Source organism: Entelurus aequoreus, linkage group LG26 (assembly GCF_033978785.1).
Source record: "Entelurus aequoreus isolate RoL-2023_Sb linkage group LG26, RoL_Eaeq_v1.1, whole genome shotgun sequence".
Classification (NCBI taxonomy): domain Eukaryota; kingdom Metazoa; phylum Chordata; class Actinopteri; order Syngnathiformes; family Syngnathidae; genus Entelurus; species Entelurus aequoreus.
In genome coordinates this window covers 8,687,773-8,708,868 of record NC_084756.1, presented here as the reverse complement: position 1 = coordinate 8,708,868, position 21,096 = coordinate 8,687,773, and the positions used below count along the sequence as shown (strand labels likewise).

At 40.6% G+C, this 21,096-nt stretch overlaps 1 protein-coding gene across 1 annotated transcript in view; it reads left to right on the top strand.

Annotated features, from left to right (window-relative positions):
* The window catches only part of kif5ab (kinesin family member 5A, b), a 362,881-nt gene that overhangs the window by 635 nt on the left and 341,150 nt on the right, over positions 1-21,096 (top strand). The window contains exon 2 of the mRNA XM_062037662.1: positions 1,342-2,269. Coding sequence (XP_061893646.1) covers positions 2,141-2,269 — 129 coding nt within the window. The 5' untranslated portion in view covers positions 1,342-2,140. The remainder of the gene's footprint in view (positions 1-1,341; positions 2,270-21,096) is intronic.

The window sequence follows — 21,096 nt, the reverse complement described above, 5'->3', positions numbered from 1 at the left end:
AAATGAACCAAAAATATGACTTATTTTATCTTTGTGAAAATATTGGACACAGTGTGTTGTCAAGCTTATGAGATGCGATGCAAGTGTAAGCCACTATGACATTATTGTTCTTTTTATTTTATTTTTATAAATGTCTAATGATAATGTCAATGAGGGATTTTTAATCACCGCTATGTTGAAATTGTAACTAATATTGATACTGTTGTTGATAATATTAATTTTTGTTTCACTACTTTTGGTTTGTTCTGTGTCGTGTTTGTGTGTCCTCTCAATTGCTCTGTTTATTGCAGTTCTGAGTGTTGCTGGGTCGGGTTTGGTTTTGGAATTGGATTGCATTGTTATGGTATTGCTGTGTATTGTTTTGTTGGATTGATTAATATAAAATAAAAATAAATTAAATAAAAAAAAATCGATTTTTTAAAAAGAGAATCGATTCTGAATCGCACAACGTGAGAATCGCGATTCGAATTCCAATCGATTTTTTCCTACTCCCCTATGTGATACTATGAATGTGTGATACTGTACGTGTGTGTGTGTGTGTGTGTGTGTTACTGTACGTGAGTGTGTGTGTGTGTGACACTGTACATGTGTTTTGAGAGGAGATCAGAGATTGGCTGAGAAACAAGGGATGGTCTTCTGCTGGCCCACCTATGGACTGGACTCTCACTGTTATGTTGGATCCACTAGGGACTGTACTTAGAGGGGGGGGGGGTTACCCACATATACGATCCTCCCCAAGGTTTCTCATAGTCATTCACATAGACGTCCCTTGTGTGGGCTCTGTGCCGAGGATGCCGTTGTGGCTTGTGCAGCCCTTTGAGACTTTTGTGATTTAGGGCTATATAAATAAACATTGATTGATTGATTGATTGATACATCAAATAGATCAAATTTGGTATTTTGATAAATGTCAACATTATTATGCTCCAGGCAAAATGTTTTCTACATAAATGTCGATTTATGAAAGTAAGGCCTACATGTTCTAATTGGCTTAATAATTTACAATTATTAATCAAATCTTGGAGGATGATTAAGAGTACAAAAGCCCTTAAATTGATATCGTTGTTAAAAACATTTAAAGTGATTCAGGTAGCCCTTTTTGTCTTTCATATTTTTTAATTATTATTTATTATTATTTAATACTCTCTGTATTTGCTTTTGTTTTCTTTCCTCGCCATGTTTTGCTGATGTTGAAAGTGCCTTGACTTTAGTGTGCATGTTTGTCGTTCAATTAAAAAAAAAAGTCTCATAATGGACCAAACGGGACATTGTACGTGTATTCAAGTGATTATTTTACTACTAATAAACAACTTACGTACGGTATTTTCTATTTTTTTGTAGGCGTAAGCTGTAACAGCCTTGCCAGGCGATGGCGCCCAAGATCCATGTAAACAACCAGGCTTCATTGGCTCAGTCCTTGTAAAATGGATTACCAGTTTTGCCCCTTTTATATTAGTTCCTTTACAATCCTATCGCCCCCAAATTGAACAGTTATGTTCAATGTGTTTATATTAGCATGTATTATTTTTCAAGGGTTACAGTTTTGATGCAGCCATTTGTATGAGATATTTGGTGTGAGATCTGTTTTTGGCGCCACACAAAGTCTAAACAAACAACATAATCAGTGGTAAAGTTTGAGTAGCATCCAATTACTGGTAAGGAGATTGTTGGCAGATTAGTAGGGAGCCATGGCTGGTCCTTCATCTTCAGTGGTGCTGATGAGAGTATCCCAGTAGCCCCGCCCACTCAGAAAGAGAAAGAGAAAGAGAGAGAGAGAGCGATGCGAACATGCTGCTCGTCCAGACGCGACCGGACCAGTTTGGACTGTACTCCCTACTGCAACTCTCCATCTGTTCCCCACCAAATTTGCCAATAGGCTGATGAAAAAACAAACAAACAAAAAAACAAGAGGATTTTATTTTGTGGAATTTTGCCAGTGATTGAGCTCATCCATGAACTGGGACACGGTGAAAGAACTCGTAGTATAGTCGTCGCCTTGCAACTCCTATCTTTGACATGTGTGCATAGCCACAAAAAGCCATTTGGCAACAGCTTGCACGGGAAGTAAATTTTCCCGCCTTTTTTTTGTTCTCTTAATTTTTTTTGGGGTGCACATTTGTTTTTGTTTTTTACATCAGCAATGGCTGACAGTAATGCAGAATGCAATATCAAGGTGTTGTGTCGTTTTCGTCCACTCAACCGTTCGGAAACCCTCCGTGGAGATAAGTTCATACCGATATTTCAAGGGGACGACACCGTCATCCTTGGGGTAAGTTCTATTTTTACATTTATCAAGCTTCCATGTCCAATGCATTTACATGAAATAGTGACCACACGTTTAGCTTAAAAGCTCCAGAAGAGCTTGAATCAATATGCATAAAACATGTCTGATGCATCCCGAACATGTCCTTAAAATGAAAGGTGAGTCCTGCACGCACAAAAAGAGCTTTGAGGTTTATTAAAAAAAAAGTCAGACCTTAAATGTCGAGCTTTTAAAATGCACTTAAAGAAGTCTTGTCGCTCATTATTATTGCAGCCTCTGGTCAGCATTGATCCCAGCACTTAACGCAAGGTTGATTGATGCTGATGCTGATGGAGCTCATAGTTGGCCTTGCATGCACACTTTGAATTATTAGCAAGTCTAATGAGAGTCATAATTACGTGTGGCTTGTTTGTGTGGGTCGTACATATGAAGCTGCTTTATTCCAGTACCTTGAAGCTGATGCTAAAACCCAACTGCTTTGGTGGCATTGGAGAACATGACCAGCCTCTGGGCTGGAGGTGGAGAGTTTGAAATGCAAATGTGGCTGCTGTTTGAAACATCCACACCCATCTGGTCTCAGGACTGAATTGAAGTAATGAAGGAGACCGCAGGGGATCTGCTGTATTCCAGAAGGCCTTCACAAAGATACAGAATGGAAGTGCGCTGCTCACATCTCTGCAACATTTTCTCTTAGAACGTCTCAACAAGGGGCTTTAAAGTAGTTATTGAGCAGCTTGTGCAGTGCAGATTTACTACATCCACTAAAGATGACTCAACAAAGAGCTGTTATTGTCTGATTAACGAACAAGGCAGGAGCAAGATAATTGTATTGTGTTGACAACGGTCAACATGGTGGAGCAGTAGCGTCAACAGCTTAGGGATGCATGAGTGCTCCGTCAAAATGAGCTGTTTCATTGAAAAAAGCTACAGTTGTATAATTCGATGGGGGGGCGATACGAAAAATGCTACCATAAGTATCGAAACGCGGATGTTATGTGTACAGAGGGAAGGACACGGTACAGACAACATGGACGTCGTATTTAGCTGTGTTTTATTTATACAAATACAATATATATATGGAGTGAGAAACTAACCCAAATGTGTGTGGTGTGTGACTATGTGTGGTGATTAGCTGTAGAGTGTTACCGGTAGTGTTGGGCGAGAGGGTCCGTGAGCAGGCAGGAAGTCGGGGGCTGTAGCGAGGCGTCAAAGGTCTGTGTCCAGGCGGGAGGTCGAGATCCAAGGGGCAGTCCGGGAAAACAGAGGGGAACACGGGGGAAACGAGACACACAGCTCCTCACGCGGGAACGGAGGTCTGTGTACAGGACAGGTAGCTATGTTTTTGGCGTGGGATAGCAGGTTGTGCGGGCTTATGAAGGCAGGACAGCTCATCAACGACAGGTGTGTAGATTGCTGATTGATTGCAGCCGCCGGCTGCAGCAGGAGATGAGCGCCCGTGGGCGTGTCCCAAGGCGTAGCTCATTGAGGAATGCGCAACGGCATGCGCTTGCGCCGTGACAACCGATTTAGATATCGAATACAGCTCTCAGTGTGTCCTACTCAGTGGCCTAGTGGTTAAAGTGTCCGCCCTGAGATCGGTAGGTTGTGAGTTCAAACCCCGGCCGAGTCATACCAAAGACTATACAAATGGGACCCATTACCTACCTGCTTGGCACTCAGCATCAAGGGTTGGAATTGGGGGTTAAATCACCAAAAAAATTATTCCCGGGCGCGGCCACCGCTGCTGCCCACTGCTCCCCTCACCTCCCAGGGGGTGAACAAGGGAATGGGTCAAATGCAGAGGACAAATGTCACCACACCTAGTGTGTGTGTGACAATCATTGGTACTTTAACTTAACTTATGTAGAATGGCTATTATTTTGTTATTTATTTATAGAGGTAGCACATTCCGACAGGCATATTTATCCATCAGATAATGCTCCCACTCAATGTTCCCTCTAATTTTTCATGTGTGTGAGCAAACACACAAATACCCTGAGCATTCAGTGGAATACAGACTGTGGTCATACCAGCAGCACATATGTCTCAAACCTGACATAACAATGTAAATGTCTTATTATAATCAAGTGACTAGTCAATTTCAAGAGATTATTTTCTAATATATGTGATTTGGCCCACTTAGATATTTTTTAATTTTATTCAGCTATGCACTATAGTATTTTATGCATGGGTGGGGGTCCTGCTTTGGAAAGATTGTGTACCCCTTTCAGAGATCACATTTAGTTCCCCTTAAAACATTCACATGTTGCATGAGATGAAGTGTTTATTAACTTTCTGTCCGTAAAATAAATATTTTTATTAGCAATTATGTAGTCCTGTATAATCATTTCATGATTAATATCCAAAAAATAACATTCTTAACAAATGACAGTAGAATAAGCACACTGATTGAGGAGTCATAGTAAAACGACCTGAAATTTACAATTTACGTGTGGTGTTGGAGTTGTCCAACTTTTTGTGTGGCCATAAACGCACCAGTGGCTAATTGCCATAGTGTATGTGTTGGTGCAGGTGAGAGAGAGAGCAAGCGGCTGCTGTTGATATAACAGATGACAAAGAGTTGCTTTTGGCTTGGTTTGTACGGTAGACAACGACCAGTTTTGCTAGATAAAAGTATTTTACACATTGTTTTGGTGTGGTTATGGCCGACAAACAATTTCGCTAAATAAAGGGACCGATGGAATTCCTGTCCTCCTTTAAGTGTCTCCACAGACGTTACAATAATTTAAGTGTTGACAAACATTGTTTTATCTGTTGTGGCCGCCTTTCGTCACCTGTTACTCACAGTTAAATTGCAAAATCATACAAAACAAACGATTTGTTTATTTTGTTTAGAGTGGGATTTGATTTTTTGCGCGGCATAGATTTGCTGTGCGCAGAGGACGCGTGAGCAGTGCGCAATTGCGCAGGTGCGCACCTTAAAGGAAACGTTGCTCCCACTACCACTCTAATTGTCGCAGTGCCTCGATGCACACGCATGTTTTGTTTTCACTGAAATTGCTATTGTCGTTTAGACGCTAATGAAAACGAAAAGGTATGCTACTATTATAGCGTCAATGTGAACTTCCTCACGCTGTAATGGTTTGCATTACGGTTGTACGGTATACCGGAACTAGTAAAGTACCGCGATACTAATGAATCATGACTGTACTATACCGCTTCTAAAATGTACCGGTTCTCTTTTTTTTAATGGGCATGACATTGCTGGTTTTACGAGCAGAGGATCATGTTCGGCAACACACACACACACAGAGTACTTACAAGCAGACACAGTGTGTAGACAGAAAAGGGAGAATGGACTCATTTTGGCTTAAAAACTAACGATAAAGGTGAAGTTATAACACTGAAACACACCGAGGTGCTTTAATCATGGCTAGCTAACGTCCATCCACAGTGGGCAGTGTTTTAGAGACTTCTAAGTCACTAATCCTCGCCTCCATGGCGACAAATAAAGTAAGTTTCTTACAATTATCATCCCTGCAGGATGAGAAACATGCTTCACTACACACCGTAGGACAGCAAACGCCATGGGTGGAGCGACACCTGACATCCCCTGTAATGATACCAAGTACAAGAGCATATCTAGTCAATACTACATTGATTATATCAATATTTTTTATAATCACAAAATCTTTTTATTTTAATTTTAAAATTCATATTATGTTTATAAAAACTCAGGAAATATGTCCCTTGGACACACGAGGACTTAAATTATCACCAATGTATGTTCCTGTAACTACTTGGTATCAGATGATTGATACCCAAATTTGTGGTATCATCCAAAACTAATGTAAAGTATCAAAGAAGATAAAAATAACTGATAATTAAAGCTGCAAGCAGCGATGGACGGGACTGATTTTGAGGGCTCATAAAATCCAAACCGGAGCAATAATTAAAACTCTTTCATAAAATTTTAATCAGAAGGGTTCAATCTCTCTCCTGTGCTAATTTGAAGCCGACACGACAAACGCGCTCAGAGGAGATAATGTTTGAAAAAAGGTGACTGTTTTTACACAACTTTTGTTTTGAAGGGGGAATTGCAAACTTCCTGTTGATTTTTGCTGGGGGTTGTCAGTGTATGAAATATAGGTCTAAGTGAGACCTACATAGAGGTTTTTGTTTCATGTCTCTACGACATTCCTACTGGGAGTTACAGGCAGTTTGGTCTGTGTTTTCTTCCTAGGTGGCGCTAGAGCGTAATTTTGAGTTTTGGGGTTTGTTTTTTTGATTAGATCGCAATTTTCGCCAGTCCTTATGTGTGTGTAGAGTACAGTATTTTTTGTTGAAATAAAGCCAATAATGCCATTATTTGTGGTCCCTTGGTACCGGTACCGGTACAATGTTGATTGTCCAAATATTGGTATTGCGACAACCCTAAGCTTACTGGTCAGAAATACATTTTAAAATAATGACTTACTTGTAGCGCCAGTGACAAAGGCAACTCTTTATCCACACGAGGTAGCTCATTTCGACAGAACTCCGGCACTAGGAAGAAACATGAATTCCAACATTTACCGCGAGTTAGACTCCCTTGTTACAGAACACTGCAGAAAGTCAAGGTTGAAATACTAAAGTAGTCAATGTAAAGCTTTTATACTGTCGATCCACTGAAAATGAGTCACCACAGCCATGTGCGTAATGCAAAATAATTCTGTCTTGCCTACAGTCAAGCGTGATGGCGGTAGCATCATGGCTGAAAGAGCTGTGGTTCATTGTGGGAAAACCTAAATTTCCGACATTTGACGATGGGCCTGTGGAAGTACTTCCCTGTAGTTCCACTGTTAGACACAGCACCGGAGCCAAGCGTGTAGGTTTTAACAAGGTTTTAATCATCAGATTGTTTTCAGCAAGTTCTCTCTCAAGCAGGACGTGACTTCACCACGTACCACCTGTAAAATCTAATCACCTGCCAGCTGTGTCTCGCCGTCCTGCACATAGCCGATGGTGCTCCGCCCTCAACACCATTGACAGAGGCGGTGACCTTTGCTCCTGCAAGCGCGCTGATCACACTCTCCCTCCACAGGGCCGCTTCAGGTTAAATTGGGGACCTAAGCAGAATTGTATTTAGAGCCCCCTTCTCCCCACTTTTCAATTCATCCATCCATCCATTTTCTACCGCTTGTCTCTTTTGGGGTCTGGGGGGGGGTGCTGGAGCCTATCTCAGCTGCATTCGGGCGGAAGGCAGGGTACACCCTGGACAAGTCGCCACCTCATCACAGCTTTTCAATTCATGTGAAACATTTTTTATACTTTTTAAATTGAAATTGAATTTAACCTGATGCATGTTTTGTACTGAAATAAAGTTTGAGACAACAAGAAAACCTCAAGTAACAATAAGCGAAGTGAAGTGAATTATATTTATATAGCGCTTTTCTCTAGTGACTCAAAGCGCTTTTACATAGTGAAACCCAATATCTAAGTTACATTTAAACCAATGTTGGTGGCACTGGGAGCAGGTGGGTAAAGTGTCTTGCCCAAGGACACAACGGTAGTGACTAGGATGGCGGAAGCGGGTTTCGAACCTGGAACCCTCAAGTTGCTGGCACAGCCACTCCACCAACCGAGCTATTCCACCAATTTACAACACACAAAAACTTGAGACTTCCAAAGGGGGTGAGGGTGTCATCCAGTCCGAAGCGCAGCCATTCAGACGCTCCTCCATAATCCATCATACCCTAGGGAAGGAGTGGGATGGGGGTGGGCTGTGTAATAGTAGTCCATGGGTGCGTAGTTTTCCGTAGGCCTGGAAGTCGCTCCATTCGGCACCATGGAACAGAATCGACATTCCAGGTGTCTTTATAAGAAGGTGGAAGGAATTTCAGAACGTCTTTCCCTGCGATGGTCTCACTGGGGGTGTTTACTGCATGACCCTGCTAAGGCCAATGCAGAGGGAGCCACATTTTAGATAAAGATTGTTTTGCTTAGGGCGAGTAAACACATTCCAATGGTTTGTCTGCTCTAGTCTGTTCTGGCTCGCAAATTGATCATAATTTTGCCTTGCAGAGCGGAAAGCTTCTCCCAGATGTTGCCATTTAATCCAGAAATCACAAACGTCTGAGTGCCCACAGCTCTGGCCATCCTTCAATCATTTGTGGCAGCTTCAGAGTACTTAGAACGGCTGCCAGCATCTGTCCAATTAGTCGATACACCAGGGCAACGCTTACTCCAATCAGTAGATGTTATCATTTTTTCCAAGTAGGTAGATGTCTTCAACGGAAAAAAAATCCCCAGGCACATGACACTCCACTTCTCCCAAGACACCATCATTTATCTAGCAACAAATGTCCTGTCAGGACAGGCAGGTTCCCTCAAATTCAAGTTTTTTGTCGAGGTGATTTAGTCAATTTTTTTGAGAGGGCATTTGATCAATTCCATTGTTTATATTTTGGAGAGCAGAACAAAAAGAGGCTCCAAGAAAGTTAGGGCAAGACAAAACAAATAAGTAGAGCAGGAGAGGTAAGGGGGAGGGAAGGGAAAGTGAGAGCCAGATAGAACGTTTGACCTTTAATCCAAAAAGCTTCTTCAAATCTAATTTGAACAAATGCAGTCTCCCTATTTGTCACTGCATGGGTGTGGTCACAATAGTGTTGTTGTAACCATCCTTCATTGGGGTGGGGGGTGATGATCCGAAGCACAAATTGCATCTAAAAAACAGAAGCTTCTAAAAATCCACACTTCTCTCTTCATGCTAGGATTGACAAAAGCATCTGGATTGACTTTATATTTGTTCTTCTGATGACTTATGTGAGAAGTACTTAGTTGTGCAACAACCTCAACATTCTCTTCAACTGCAACCTTTACAATAATCGATAGCGAAAAAAAATAAAAAATTCAGAGTTTCCCCGGAGAGCGTGAGATGATATCAGATTGGATCAGGATTAAAAAACACTACAGCAATACTTTTAATCTGAATTAGTTTCCGCATGTGCAGCATGGAGAGGGCGCTTCTCAGTAGTTTCCATGCAGAGGCAGAGATTGAAGCTGTTGAGAGGGATCCTGTTTGTTGTTGTTGTTGTGCTCCGAATTGATGGAACATCTCCTGGGAGTGAAGAGAGGCTCGGAACATGAGGAAGTGGTGATGCTTGACTGATAAGAGGCGATACACACTATCCACTGTACACACTGACTGAGATGACATAAATAAGATCCCCAAAATATTAGAAGATGCTTTTTCTTTTGTACACAACAGCAAGCATGAAACCACAAAGATACTCTGCACTAATCTCTTCAGGATTTTGAAGTGTATTTGCACGCTAAAGTTAAACCATCATCACCGATATACAGCATTGCTTCGTATTTATTCACACATAAAAGGCTTTTTTGCAACACTTAACGTGTCATGCAGAAGTACTCACAGCTCTTGATGGCGGCCGGCAACCCAAAATGTTGATAGAGCCATATTGGACCACAAATACAAAAAAGTAATCGGTCTGGAGCCGCAAAAAATGTAAAGTCTTATATAAGTGTTATAATGAAGGCATGATGTAAGTGTCTTTATTATTTATATTAGCCTACTATTAAAATGACTTTAAAAGTCTTACATAAAGTGTTATAATGAAGGCAACACATGATGTAAGTGTCTATATTAGCTATATTAGCCTATTATCAAAATGACTTTAAAAGTCTTATATAAGTGTATTAATGAAGGCAACACATAATGTAAGTGTCTATATTAGTTATATTAGCCTACTTTCAAAATTACTTTAAAAGTCTTATATAAGTGTATTAATGAAGGCAACACATGATGTGTCTATATTAGCTATATTAGCCTACTATCACAATTAATTTAAAAGTCTTATATAAGTGTATTAATGAAGGCAACACATGATGTAAGGGTCTATATTAGCCTACTATCAAAATGACTTTAAAAGTCTTACATAAGTGTTATAATGAAGACAACACATGATGTAAGGGTCTATATTAGCCTACTATCAAAATGACTTTAAAAGCCTTATATAAGTGTTATAATGAAGACAACACATGATGTAAGGGTCTATATTAGCCTACTATCAAAATGACTTTAAAAGCCTTATATAAGTGTTATAATGAAGACAACACATGATGTAAGGGTCTATATTAGCCTACTATCAAAATGACTTTAAAAGTCTTACATAAGTGTTATAACGAAGACAACACATGATGTAAGTGTCTATATTAGATATATTAGCCTACTATCAAAATTAAAGTTACATTTAAAGTACCAATGATTGTCACACACACACTAGGTGTGGTGATATTTGTCCTCTGCATTTGACCCATCCCCTTTGATCACCCCCTGGGAGGTGAGGGGAGCAGTGGGCAGCAGCGGTGCCGCGCCTGGGAATCATTTTTGGTGACTTAACCCCCAATTCCAACCCTTGATGCTGAGTGCCAAGCAAGGAGGTAATGGGTCCCATTTTTATAGTCTTTGGTATGACTCGGCCGGGGTTTGAAATCACAACCTACCGATCTCAGGGCGGACACTCTAACCACTAGGCCACTGAGTAGGTGACTTTTTTAAATGACTTTAAATGCCTTATATAAGTGTTATAATGAAGACAACACATGATGTAAGGGTCTATATTAGCTACATTAGCCTACTATCAAAATGACTATGTGTCGCAGGCTGACGTAAATCTTTGTTGACAGAAATGTTGAAATGTAATATTTATTCCACACATTTTTACAACATTGGAAAACATTAGTAAAACTTCTCAGAGGGTGAGATAACTCCCGGAAATGACTGAATTAAACTGGCCAAAGGTATAGTTGTGTGTGTCCAAGTTAAAGGAAACGTCGGACTGTCTTCTTCTAATGGATTTATTATGATCTTTGCAAGCTGGGTAATGTTTGCTGTGGTCTGGAACACATCCTAAACTTGAAGAAAACATGATCTGGGCAGCGTATCATCACAACATGCATATGTTTAACGAAAACCGGAAATGATGCAATGCCTTATAAAATACCTCAGCCGCCAAGGGAGGAGCCTGTTATGAAATGGATATTGTCGCGGCGCTTGACGATATCCATTGTCGCGCCAGGACACGCCCCTGCTCGCTCTCCACCCGCCGGCAAAGCTGCAGGCAATCTGTAATCAGCGCTCCTGAGACTAATGAGGGCAGGCAGCGTAAAGACCAACGTACCCGAAGCTCCAGTGCCGGAACGTAGTTCACTCTCGCATCACCATCCCGTCTCTGGCTTCCCTCCCGCGTACTTGCTCTCTCTCTGTGCCTTCCCTTGTTCCTGTGTCTTATGTCCTTTGTGTCTCCGGACCTCTGGCCTGCCCACGGACTGCCTTCTCGCCTTGCCCCTTTTGGTCTGACGAAGGATTCATCCAACACGCACATAAAACAACCTCTGGTAACATTCCCATGGTTAATTCTACACATTGTTTTGCACCTATCACTTAGAGTAGCATACACATCCCACACACTCATCGAGTCATACCAAAGACTAGGGATGTCCGATTAATGGCTTTTTTGCCGATATCCGATATTCCGATATTGTCCAACTCTTAATTACAGATACCGATATCAACCGATACCGATACATACAGTCGTGGAATTAACGCATTATGATGCCTAATTTGGACAACCAAGGTCCTTTTTTAAAAATAATAATAAAATAAATTAAGATAAATAAATTAAAAACATTTTCTTGAATAAAAAAAAAAGTAAAACAATATAAAAACAGTTACATAGAAACTAGTAATTAATGAAAATGAGTAAAATTAACTGTTAAAGGTTAGTACTATTAGTGGACCAGCAGCACGCACAATCATGTGTGCTTACGGACTGTATCCCTTGCAGACTGTATTGATATATATTGATATATAATGTAGGAATCAGAATATTAATAACAGAAAGAAACCACCCTTTTGTGTGAATGAGTGTGAATGAATGGGGGAGGGAGGTTTTTTGGGTTGGTGCACTAATTGTAAGTGTATCTTGTGTTTTTTATGTTGATTTAATAAAATAAAATAAAAAAAAACAATTAAAAAAATAAAACGATACCGATAATAAAAAAAACGATACCGATAATTTCCGATATTACATTTTAATGCATTTATCGGCCTATAATATCGGCAGGCCGATATTATCGGACATCTCTACCAAAGACTCATGGGACCCATTACCTCCCTGCTTGTCACTCAGCATCAAGGGTTGGAATTGGGGGTTAAATCACCAAAAATGATTCCCGGGCGCGGCCACCGCTGCTGCCCACTGCTCCCCTCACCTCCCAGGGGGTGATCAAGGGTGATGGGTCAAATGCAGAAAATAATTTTGCCACACCTAGTGTGTGTGTGTGTGACAATCATTGGTACTTTAACTTTAAACTTTAACTTTCAATAAACCTATTGAACTGACTCCTGCCGTGGTGTGGTCTCCTTCCCCCGCCGTACATAACAGATATATTATAATTTTTCATTTATCCTGATATTCTTTGGTAACACAAGAGGCTGTCATTTATTTGACAACATGGTTTTTAGACCATATCGCTCAATGAGTGACTTAAAACCGTAACTGTGCAGTTGAAGGTGATGGTGATAATGATGGTGCCTGGACTGATTATTCCTTGGGTTCCTCTAGGACAGGGGTCGGCAACCCGCGGCTCTAGAGCCGCATGCGGCTCTTTAGCGCCGCCCTAGTGGCTCTCTGGAGATTTTTCAAAAATGTATGAAGAATGGAAAAAAGATGAGGGGAAAAAAATCAATTTTTTGTTTTAGCATGGTTTCTGTAGGAGGACAAACATGACACAAACCTCCCTAAATGTTATAAATCACACTGTTTATATTAAACATGCTTCACTGATTCGAGTATTTGGCGAGCGCCGTTTTGTCCTACTAATTTTGGCGGTCCTTGAACTCACCGTCTAGTTTGTTTACAACTTTCTCCGACTTTCTAGGACGTGTTTTATGCCACTTCTTTTTCTGTCTCATTTTGTCCACCACACTTTTAACGTTGTGCGTGAATGCACAAAGGTGAGTTTTGTTGGTGTTATTGACTTGTGTGGAGTGCTAATCAGACATATTTGGTCACTGCATGACTGCGAGCTAATCGATGCTAACATGCTATTTAGGCTAGCGATATGTACACTAATATTGCATCATTATGCCTCATTTGTAGGTATATTTGAGGTCATTTAGTTTCCTTTAAGTCCTCTTAATTAAATTTATATTTCATGACACATGTAATATGGCTTTTAATTTTTTGCGGCTCCAGACAGATTTGTTTTTGTATTTTTGGTCCAATGTGGCTCTTTCAACAATTTGGGTTGCCGACCCCTGCTCTAGGAAAATATAAGTTTCCTGCTCAGCTGTGGTCTGGAGGTGTACCTAATGGTGTGGCAGTTGAGTTTATATCTCCAGTGTACTGAAACTAGCTATGGAAGATCTTGTCTTTTCATTACTGAGGGGACTAACCTCGGCGTGACCTCGGAGCGCAGCTCGCCTGCTCGCCTCCAAACGATTTGCAGCGTCTTGCATTCAAGTTGACGGGACTTTTAGTTCCAGCGTGGCTGAACATTTCTAAAGTACGCGGTTACACACTGGCGATACATAAAACAACTCTCAGCCAGTGTGAACAACAATCCCTTAGTTGGTAGATAACCTCCATGAAGACACTATTTAAGACCCAGCAACACTGAAGTGACATTTTTATTCTTTGCTTCCGACATAACCTTTGGGTAGGACTGCCATGTTTAATATGGATTGACATTTAGCAGCCACTTATTATCCTGCAGATATCCAACCGGCTTCTACACAGCATGGCGAATGTTCTGCCTTCGCAAATATACCAACGCTCAGGTGTTTGTTACGCACGGCGGGGGTAGGAGACGACACAACGGCAGGAATCAGTTCAATAGGTTTATTGACACTGATGATATGTTGGAGTGTGTATGCTACTCTAAGTGAATAGAATTAGCAATGTGAATGTTACCAACAGGTGTTGTACGTGCGTGTTGGATGAATCCGTCAACAGTCCATAGTGGCAAGTAGAGATGTCCGATAATGGCTTTTTTGCCGATATCCGATATTCCGATATTGTCCAACTCTTAATTACCGATTCTGATATCAACCGATACGATATACTGTATACAGTCGTGAATTAACACATTATTATGCCTGATTTTGTTGTGATGCCCCGCTGGATGCATTAAACAATGTAACAAGGTTTTCCAAAATAAATCAACTCAAGTTATGGAAAAAAATGCCAACATGGCACTGCCATATTTATTATCGAAGTCACAAAGTGCATTATTTTTTTTAACATGCCTCAAAACAGCAGCTTGGAATTTGGGACATGCTCTCCCTGAGAGAGCATGAGGAAGTTGAGGTGGGCGGGGTTTGGGGGGGGCGGGGGTAGGGGGTAGCGGGGGTGTATATTGTAGCGTCCCGGAAGAGTTAGTGCTGCAAGGTGTTCTGGGTATTTGTTCTGTTGTGTTTATGTTGTGTTACGGTGCGGATGTTCTCCCGAAATGTGTTTGTCGTTCTTGTTTGGTGTGGGTTCACAGTGTGGCGCATATTTGTAACAGTGTCACAGTTGTTTATACGGCTACCCTCAGTGTGACCTGTATGGCTGTTGACCAAGTATGCATTGCATTCGCTTGTGTATGTGAAAAGCCGTAGATATTATGTGACTGGGCTGTGCTTTAAGGTTTATTGGCGCTCTGTATTTCTCCCCTATGTCCGTGTACACAGCAGCGTTTTAAAAAGTCATGAATTTTACTTTTTGAAACCAATACCGATAACTTTGAAACCGATACAGATAATTTCCGATATTACATTTTAAAGCATTTATCGGCCGATAATATCGGACATTTCTAGTGGCAAGGCAAGAAGACAGTCGGGGGTTGGAGAGAGGTGACGAGGTCCGTGTTCAAGAGGGGGTCGAGAATCCAGGGAAGCAGTCCAAAGTCCGGTGGAAAGTCGAGGCGCACAGCTCGATCACAGGAAACTGCAGGAACACTGCGGGGAACACAGATGACATAAGACATGGGCAGAGTGAAAGCACACAGAGAGCAGGTACAAGGAGGGAAGCCAGAGACATGACGCTTACCACGAGGAGTGAACTACGTTCCGGCACCGGATCTTCGGGTCCGCTGGTCTTTATGCCGTCTGCCCTCATCAGACCCAGGTGCGTGGATTGATGATTGCCTGCAGCCGTGACAGTGTTAATGATATGTACTACCATAAATGTAAAACAAATATATTCAAACTTTTATGATCTTCAGATTATTATAATAATTAGTCACTGATCATCATGCCCTGTTTTTTGACTAAGTTTATTCAAATTTTACACACATATGCTTGTCAGTCCCGTAAAAGTGTACCACATTTTGATGATTATGCTTAACACCTTAAGTTACTGTAGAATAGATGTTCTGTAGAGCAGTCTTCTGTTACGTGTACAGGGGAAGAAGACGGCATGGACAGCAGGGACGTCGTTTAACTCTATATTTATTATCTAAACAAGGGAAATGAGGCGGTGTAATTAATCCAAACTATGTATGGTGTGCGGCTTTGTGTGTGGAAATTAACTGAGGAGTGTTGCCAGGAGTGTTGAGCGAGAGGCCGAAGTCCAAGAGGGGTAAGGAGGCTCGGAGGTCCGTGAGCAGGCGTGAGTTGAAGGGCAGGAGAGAGGCGTCAAAGGTCCGTGTGCAGGCGAGAGGTCGAGATCCAAAAGGCAGCCAGGGGAACCAGAGGGAATACGGGGGAGACGAGACACACTGCTTGTGACGCGGGAACGGATGAATGCTGCTGGATGACGATAAGGAAACACAAGACAAATGAACACGGCGGGGGGGGAAACACAGAGAGAGAGAGAGAGAGAGAGAGAGAGATGTGAGAGAGAGAGAGAGAGAGAGAGAGAGAGAGAGGAAGAGAGAGAGAGAGAGAGAGAGAGAGAGAGAGAGAGAGAGAGAGAGAGAGAGAGAGAGAGAGAGAGAGAGAGAGAGAGAGAGAGAGAGAGAGAGAGAGTGCATAGAGCTTACTATGACGACTTACTGTATGGGAACAGGTCGCTACGTTCTGGCCCGGAACGCAGGTTTGCACTGTCTTAAGAAGGCGAGAAGCTCATCAGCGACAGGTGTGTAGAGTGCTGATTGAGCCGATTGAATGCAGCCGCCTGCTGCAGCGGAGTGGCGTTCGCCGGCGTGCGCTTGTAGGTGCGCCCAGCGCAGAGCACAGATGAATGCGCACTGGGGTGCGCACAGGGCCGTGACATGTTCTTCTTCTTCTTGGCCGCGAGCGCCCCCTAGAGGGCTGCCAAAAAAATATCTGTTTTCTCTGCTGTCGTCCATAAGGACTGCATGGTACTAAGTTGTAATTCACTTCTCTACCACTTGTGGCAGTAATGGCAATCTGAAACAAACAGAAGAAGTCTGGCGCTTAAAATCATAGTGAAGTTTCTTAAATGCAAAAAAAATATGACTTAAGTGTTGAAGCTGTATTTTCATTTGCACTTTGATTTTATGGACAATTTCCTTAATCATATTCATTATCAATTTATTTTAGCACAACATAATTGTATGCAACTTTATATTTCGTCAGTTATTTACAGTTTGACTCTTTAGGCAGTATATTTGGTTAGTTCTTATTTTTTTAATCAGCCTGACCTAAGGATTATGTGTTAAATAAATAATAATCTTTGTGTTATGTACAGGGGGAGGAGACGGCACAGACAAACAGCGGCGTAGTATTTAGCACTATATTTATTTATATATATATACACAAATATATATAAATAATAACATGAAGTGTGTAATAAATCCAAACAATGTGTATGGTGTGTGACTATGTGTGGGGATTAGCTGTTGAGTGTTACTGGAGTGTTGACTGAGAGGCAAGTCCAAAAGGGCAGGCAGGCTCGTAGATCTGAGAGACAGGCAGGAAGTCGTGGGCGATAGGAGAGGCGTCAAAAAGTCAGTGTCCAGGTGGGAGGTCGAGATCCAAGAGGCAGCCAGAGAACCAGAAGGTAACACAAGGGGAGACGAGACACGCAGCTCGTCACACGGGAACGAATGGTTGTGTACAGGACAGGTAGCTACGTTCTGGCGTGGGATAGGAGATTGTGCAGGCTAATGAAGGTGGTCCTCTGATCAGCCGCAGGTGCGCTGATTGCTGGTGATTGATTGCAGCCGCTTGCTGCCGCCGGACTGACACGCGCTTGGCGCACTCCTGGAAGCGCAAAGATAAGTGCGCATTGGAATGCGCCGGGGCCGTGACACTCTGTGATTAACACATGCTTTCGTATCATTTGACAAGGTTGTAAACTGTAAGTAGGTTAGATATAATTATTGAATATCATTAAACTCAAGAATAAGATGACTAATCCAGTGTTTAGCCCTCTGTCGTGGAAAAGTTGGGCCCTGAGATCAAAAAAGTTAGGAATCCTGTTGTCGAGTATACTGAGTTGTGTGACAAATGTCAAATCAACTTGATTTATCAAAAACAGCACCACTATATGGATTATTATTGGGTTTATTGGAAAAAAAAAATATTATTGAAAAATAATAGCACGAGAAATATTTGGCATCACAGGAGCACCAACACAGACATGAATGATCCAAAAAGACACAAATACCATGAAAAAAAAAAACAAAAACAAAAAGAACGTGCTGCAATTTTTAAATCCTGCAATCACATAAACGCGGCGATACTAAACCAAATATGACGTCATCGTACATTTGCATTATTGGCTATGACACATGTATTTTTAAAAAGGCTAACAAATATTATACATGTATTTAAAGACAAGTCTGTGATTATTATCAACATATATTTCCTTGTTAAAGGTGCCTTGTTATGCAAACCCAACTTTTCTTACGTATTGGTACCTGTTTTTGTGTATTAGTACAGAACATTTTAAATCAAACCATGGAGACTTTGCCGACCATATTTAAAAAAAAAAAACGATTGCCTTCCTACATACTTTCTCCAAACAAGCCTTTTGGAATTTGCCCCATTTGTGACGATTTTTCCAAGTGTGACGTCAGCGGACATATCCATAAATGGTAGAGTGTAGGATTGTCTCAATACCAATATTTTGGTACAAGTACCGGTACCAAAATGTATTTCGATACTTTTCTAAATAAAGGGGACCACACAAAAACGGCATTATTGGCTTTTTTTCAACAAAAAATCTTAGCGTACATTAAACATATGTCTTTTATTGCAATTTAGTCCTTAAATAAAATAGTGAACATACTAGACAACTTGTCTTTTAGTAGCAAGTAAACAAACAAAGGCTCCTAATTAGTCTGCAGACGTATGCAGTAACATATTGTGTCATTTATCTACCTATTATTTTGTCAACGTTATGAGAGACAAACTGTAAAAATGTATTATTAATCTACTTGTTCATTTACTGTTAATATCTGCTTATTTTCTGTTTCAACATGTTCTATCTACACTTCTGTTAAAATGTAATAATCACTTATTCTTCTGTTGTTTAATACTTTACATTAGTTTTGGATGATACCACAAATTTGGGTATCGATACCAAGTAGTTACAGGATCATACATTGGTCATATTCAAAGTCCTCATGTGTCCAGGGACATATTTCCCGAGTTCATGAATGTAATATGAATGTTTAAAAGAAAAGAAAAAAGATTTTGTGATGATAAAAAATATCGATGTACACATGGTAGTATCGACTAGATACACTATTGTACTTGGTATCATTACAGTGGATGTCAGGTGTAGATCTACCCATGGCGTTTGTTTAAATTGTGACGCCGGTGAGCTATTGTATCCTCCTATGCTTGTAAAAAAAACATACTTTATTTGTCGCCATGGAGACCAGGATTAGTGATTTAGAAGTAGCTAAAACCATATTTCGGACTGCGGATGGATGTTAGCCGCTAGCTAGCTAGCCATGTCTTGAAGCACCTCTTCCTGAGGGTGTTTCAGTGTTATAACTTCACCTTTATCTTTACTTTTTAGACCAAAATGCGTCCATTCTCCCTTTTCTGTCTACACACTGTGTCTGCTTGTAAGTACTCTGTGTGTGTGCGCTGCCAAACATGCTCCTCTGCTAGTAAAACCAATAATATCACAACATGATGACGACGCGCGGTCATGCCTGTAAAAAAAATAATATGAGGAACCGGTACTTTTCAAACAGAGTATGGTACCGTTTTTGATTTATTAGTACCGCGATACTATACTAGTACCGGTACAAGCCTAGTAGAGATTTACCCAAAGTGCTTTGCGCGAGTCTGCCATTGTAGTCCGACATTGTAGTCAAAAAGCTCCCGCTCTTTCTCTATCCTCTTGTTTTTGGGGCAAACTGGCTCGTACAGTCACATGCATCGTACGCTGTTGCCATTTCTAATACACAGTAGCGCATAGTTCTTACTTAATCTGTCAGTGGGCTCGCTGTGGAAGCGTCAAAAACTACAGCAAAGATGGCGGGAAGAAGACGCACGTACATAAAACCGCCCACAAAATGGCGCAGTCAAAAAAAGGTCTATAAAACATCATCTATGCAACATTTTGATAAAAGAACCACCATTACATGTTATGTAGACCACCAGGATGTGTTTTAGATGTAGGAAAAATCATAATATGAACCCTTTAGAGACAATTCTGTTATCAAGGTGTTTCTGTATATCTTTTTCTTGTGAATTATATTGTATATTTCAATTGACAGGACTGCACAAGACTTTCTTTCTAAGGAAAAACGATCAATATGGCCCTTTTAATTTACTTGGTTGGACCTTTTTTTGCACTTCTTTGCAGCTCTCTTGCCACACAATTTGTTCATTTTGCTGACACTAGCTGTGTGTGTGTGTGTGTGTGTGTGTGTGTGTGTGTGTGTGTTCTTGTATTTCTACCCTTCTTGAGACATCAACAAGGAAAAGTCGCTTCCATATGAGGAGGTGTGAACAAGTGATGACATAAATCATGGTCCCAATACAGAAAACCATTGCATCTAATAGAGAATGTCTCATTTGCACCCCTGGTGGTGAAATCTATCAAAATGAGGGTGGTCCCAAAAAGGAGGGATTTTTCAAATAGACTGTGTGTCGGTTTTATAAGTGCTCCCCCTCTGGTCAACATATATAATAACAAGTGTGTGTAAGAAATTGAAATGCGCCTCCTTTGGCCAAAATTAATTAAAACAATAAAATGTAGATGTATATAGAGACAGACTGTAATAACTTGAATTAAATAATGAAGATTAAAAACCAAATACAAAAAAAAACAACAACAAAAAAACAACAACTATAAAAGCAGCCTTTTTCTTACAATGTGTCGAATTTTTTCTTATACAATTGGGAACAATTTCTCGTATTCTTTCTGTTTCTGTAGTATTGCGATATTTTCTCGTAAAATGATGACTTTTTTTATGTAAAACTATTACTTTTTAATGCAAAATGGTGTCATTTGTCCTATAAAGTTCTGTCTTTTTCACAATATAGTAGTATTGCCAACATTTTAAAGTTTTCTTATAAAATTGTGACTTGCCAAGTAAAATTATGACTCTTTTCATAAAATTGCCAACATTATAAGCTTTTCTTATAAATTGCGACTGTTATTGAGTAAAATTCCAACTTTTATCATAATATTGCACAAAAGTTCAGTTTTTTCTTGTAAAATTTTGACTTGCGTTTAAAATAACGACTTTTATTATAATACTGCCAAAATTCTAAACATTTTCTTGTGAAATTGTGACCTTTTTCCTGTGAAATTCCAACAAATTTTTCACAACAGGGTTTTTCATATTTGCATAGTGTCACACCGCGGTGAGGAGAGTCTTGTCTGGTTTTTTTCTGTCTTGTGATTTGCATGGTTTATTTTGAAAAGCAACTCCTCTTGTTTCAGATC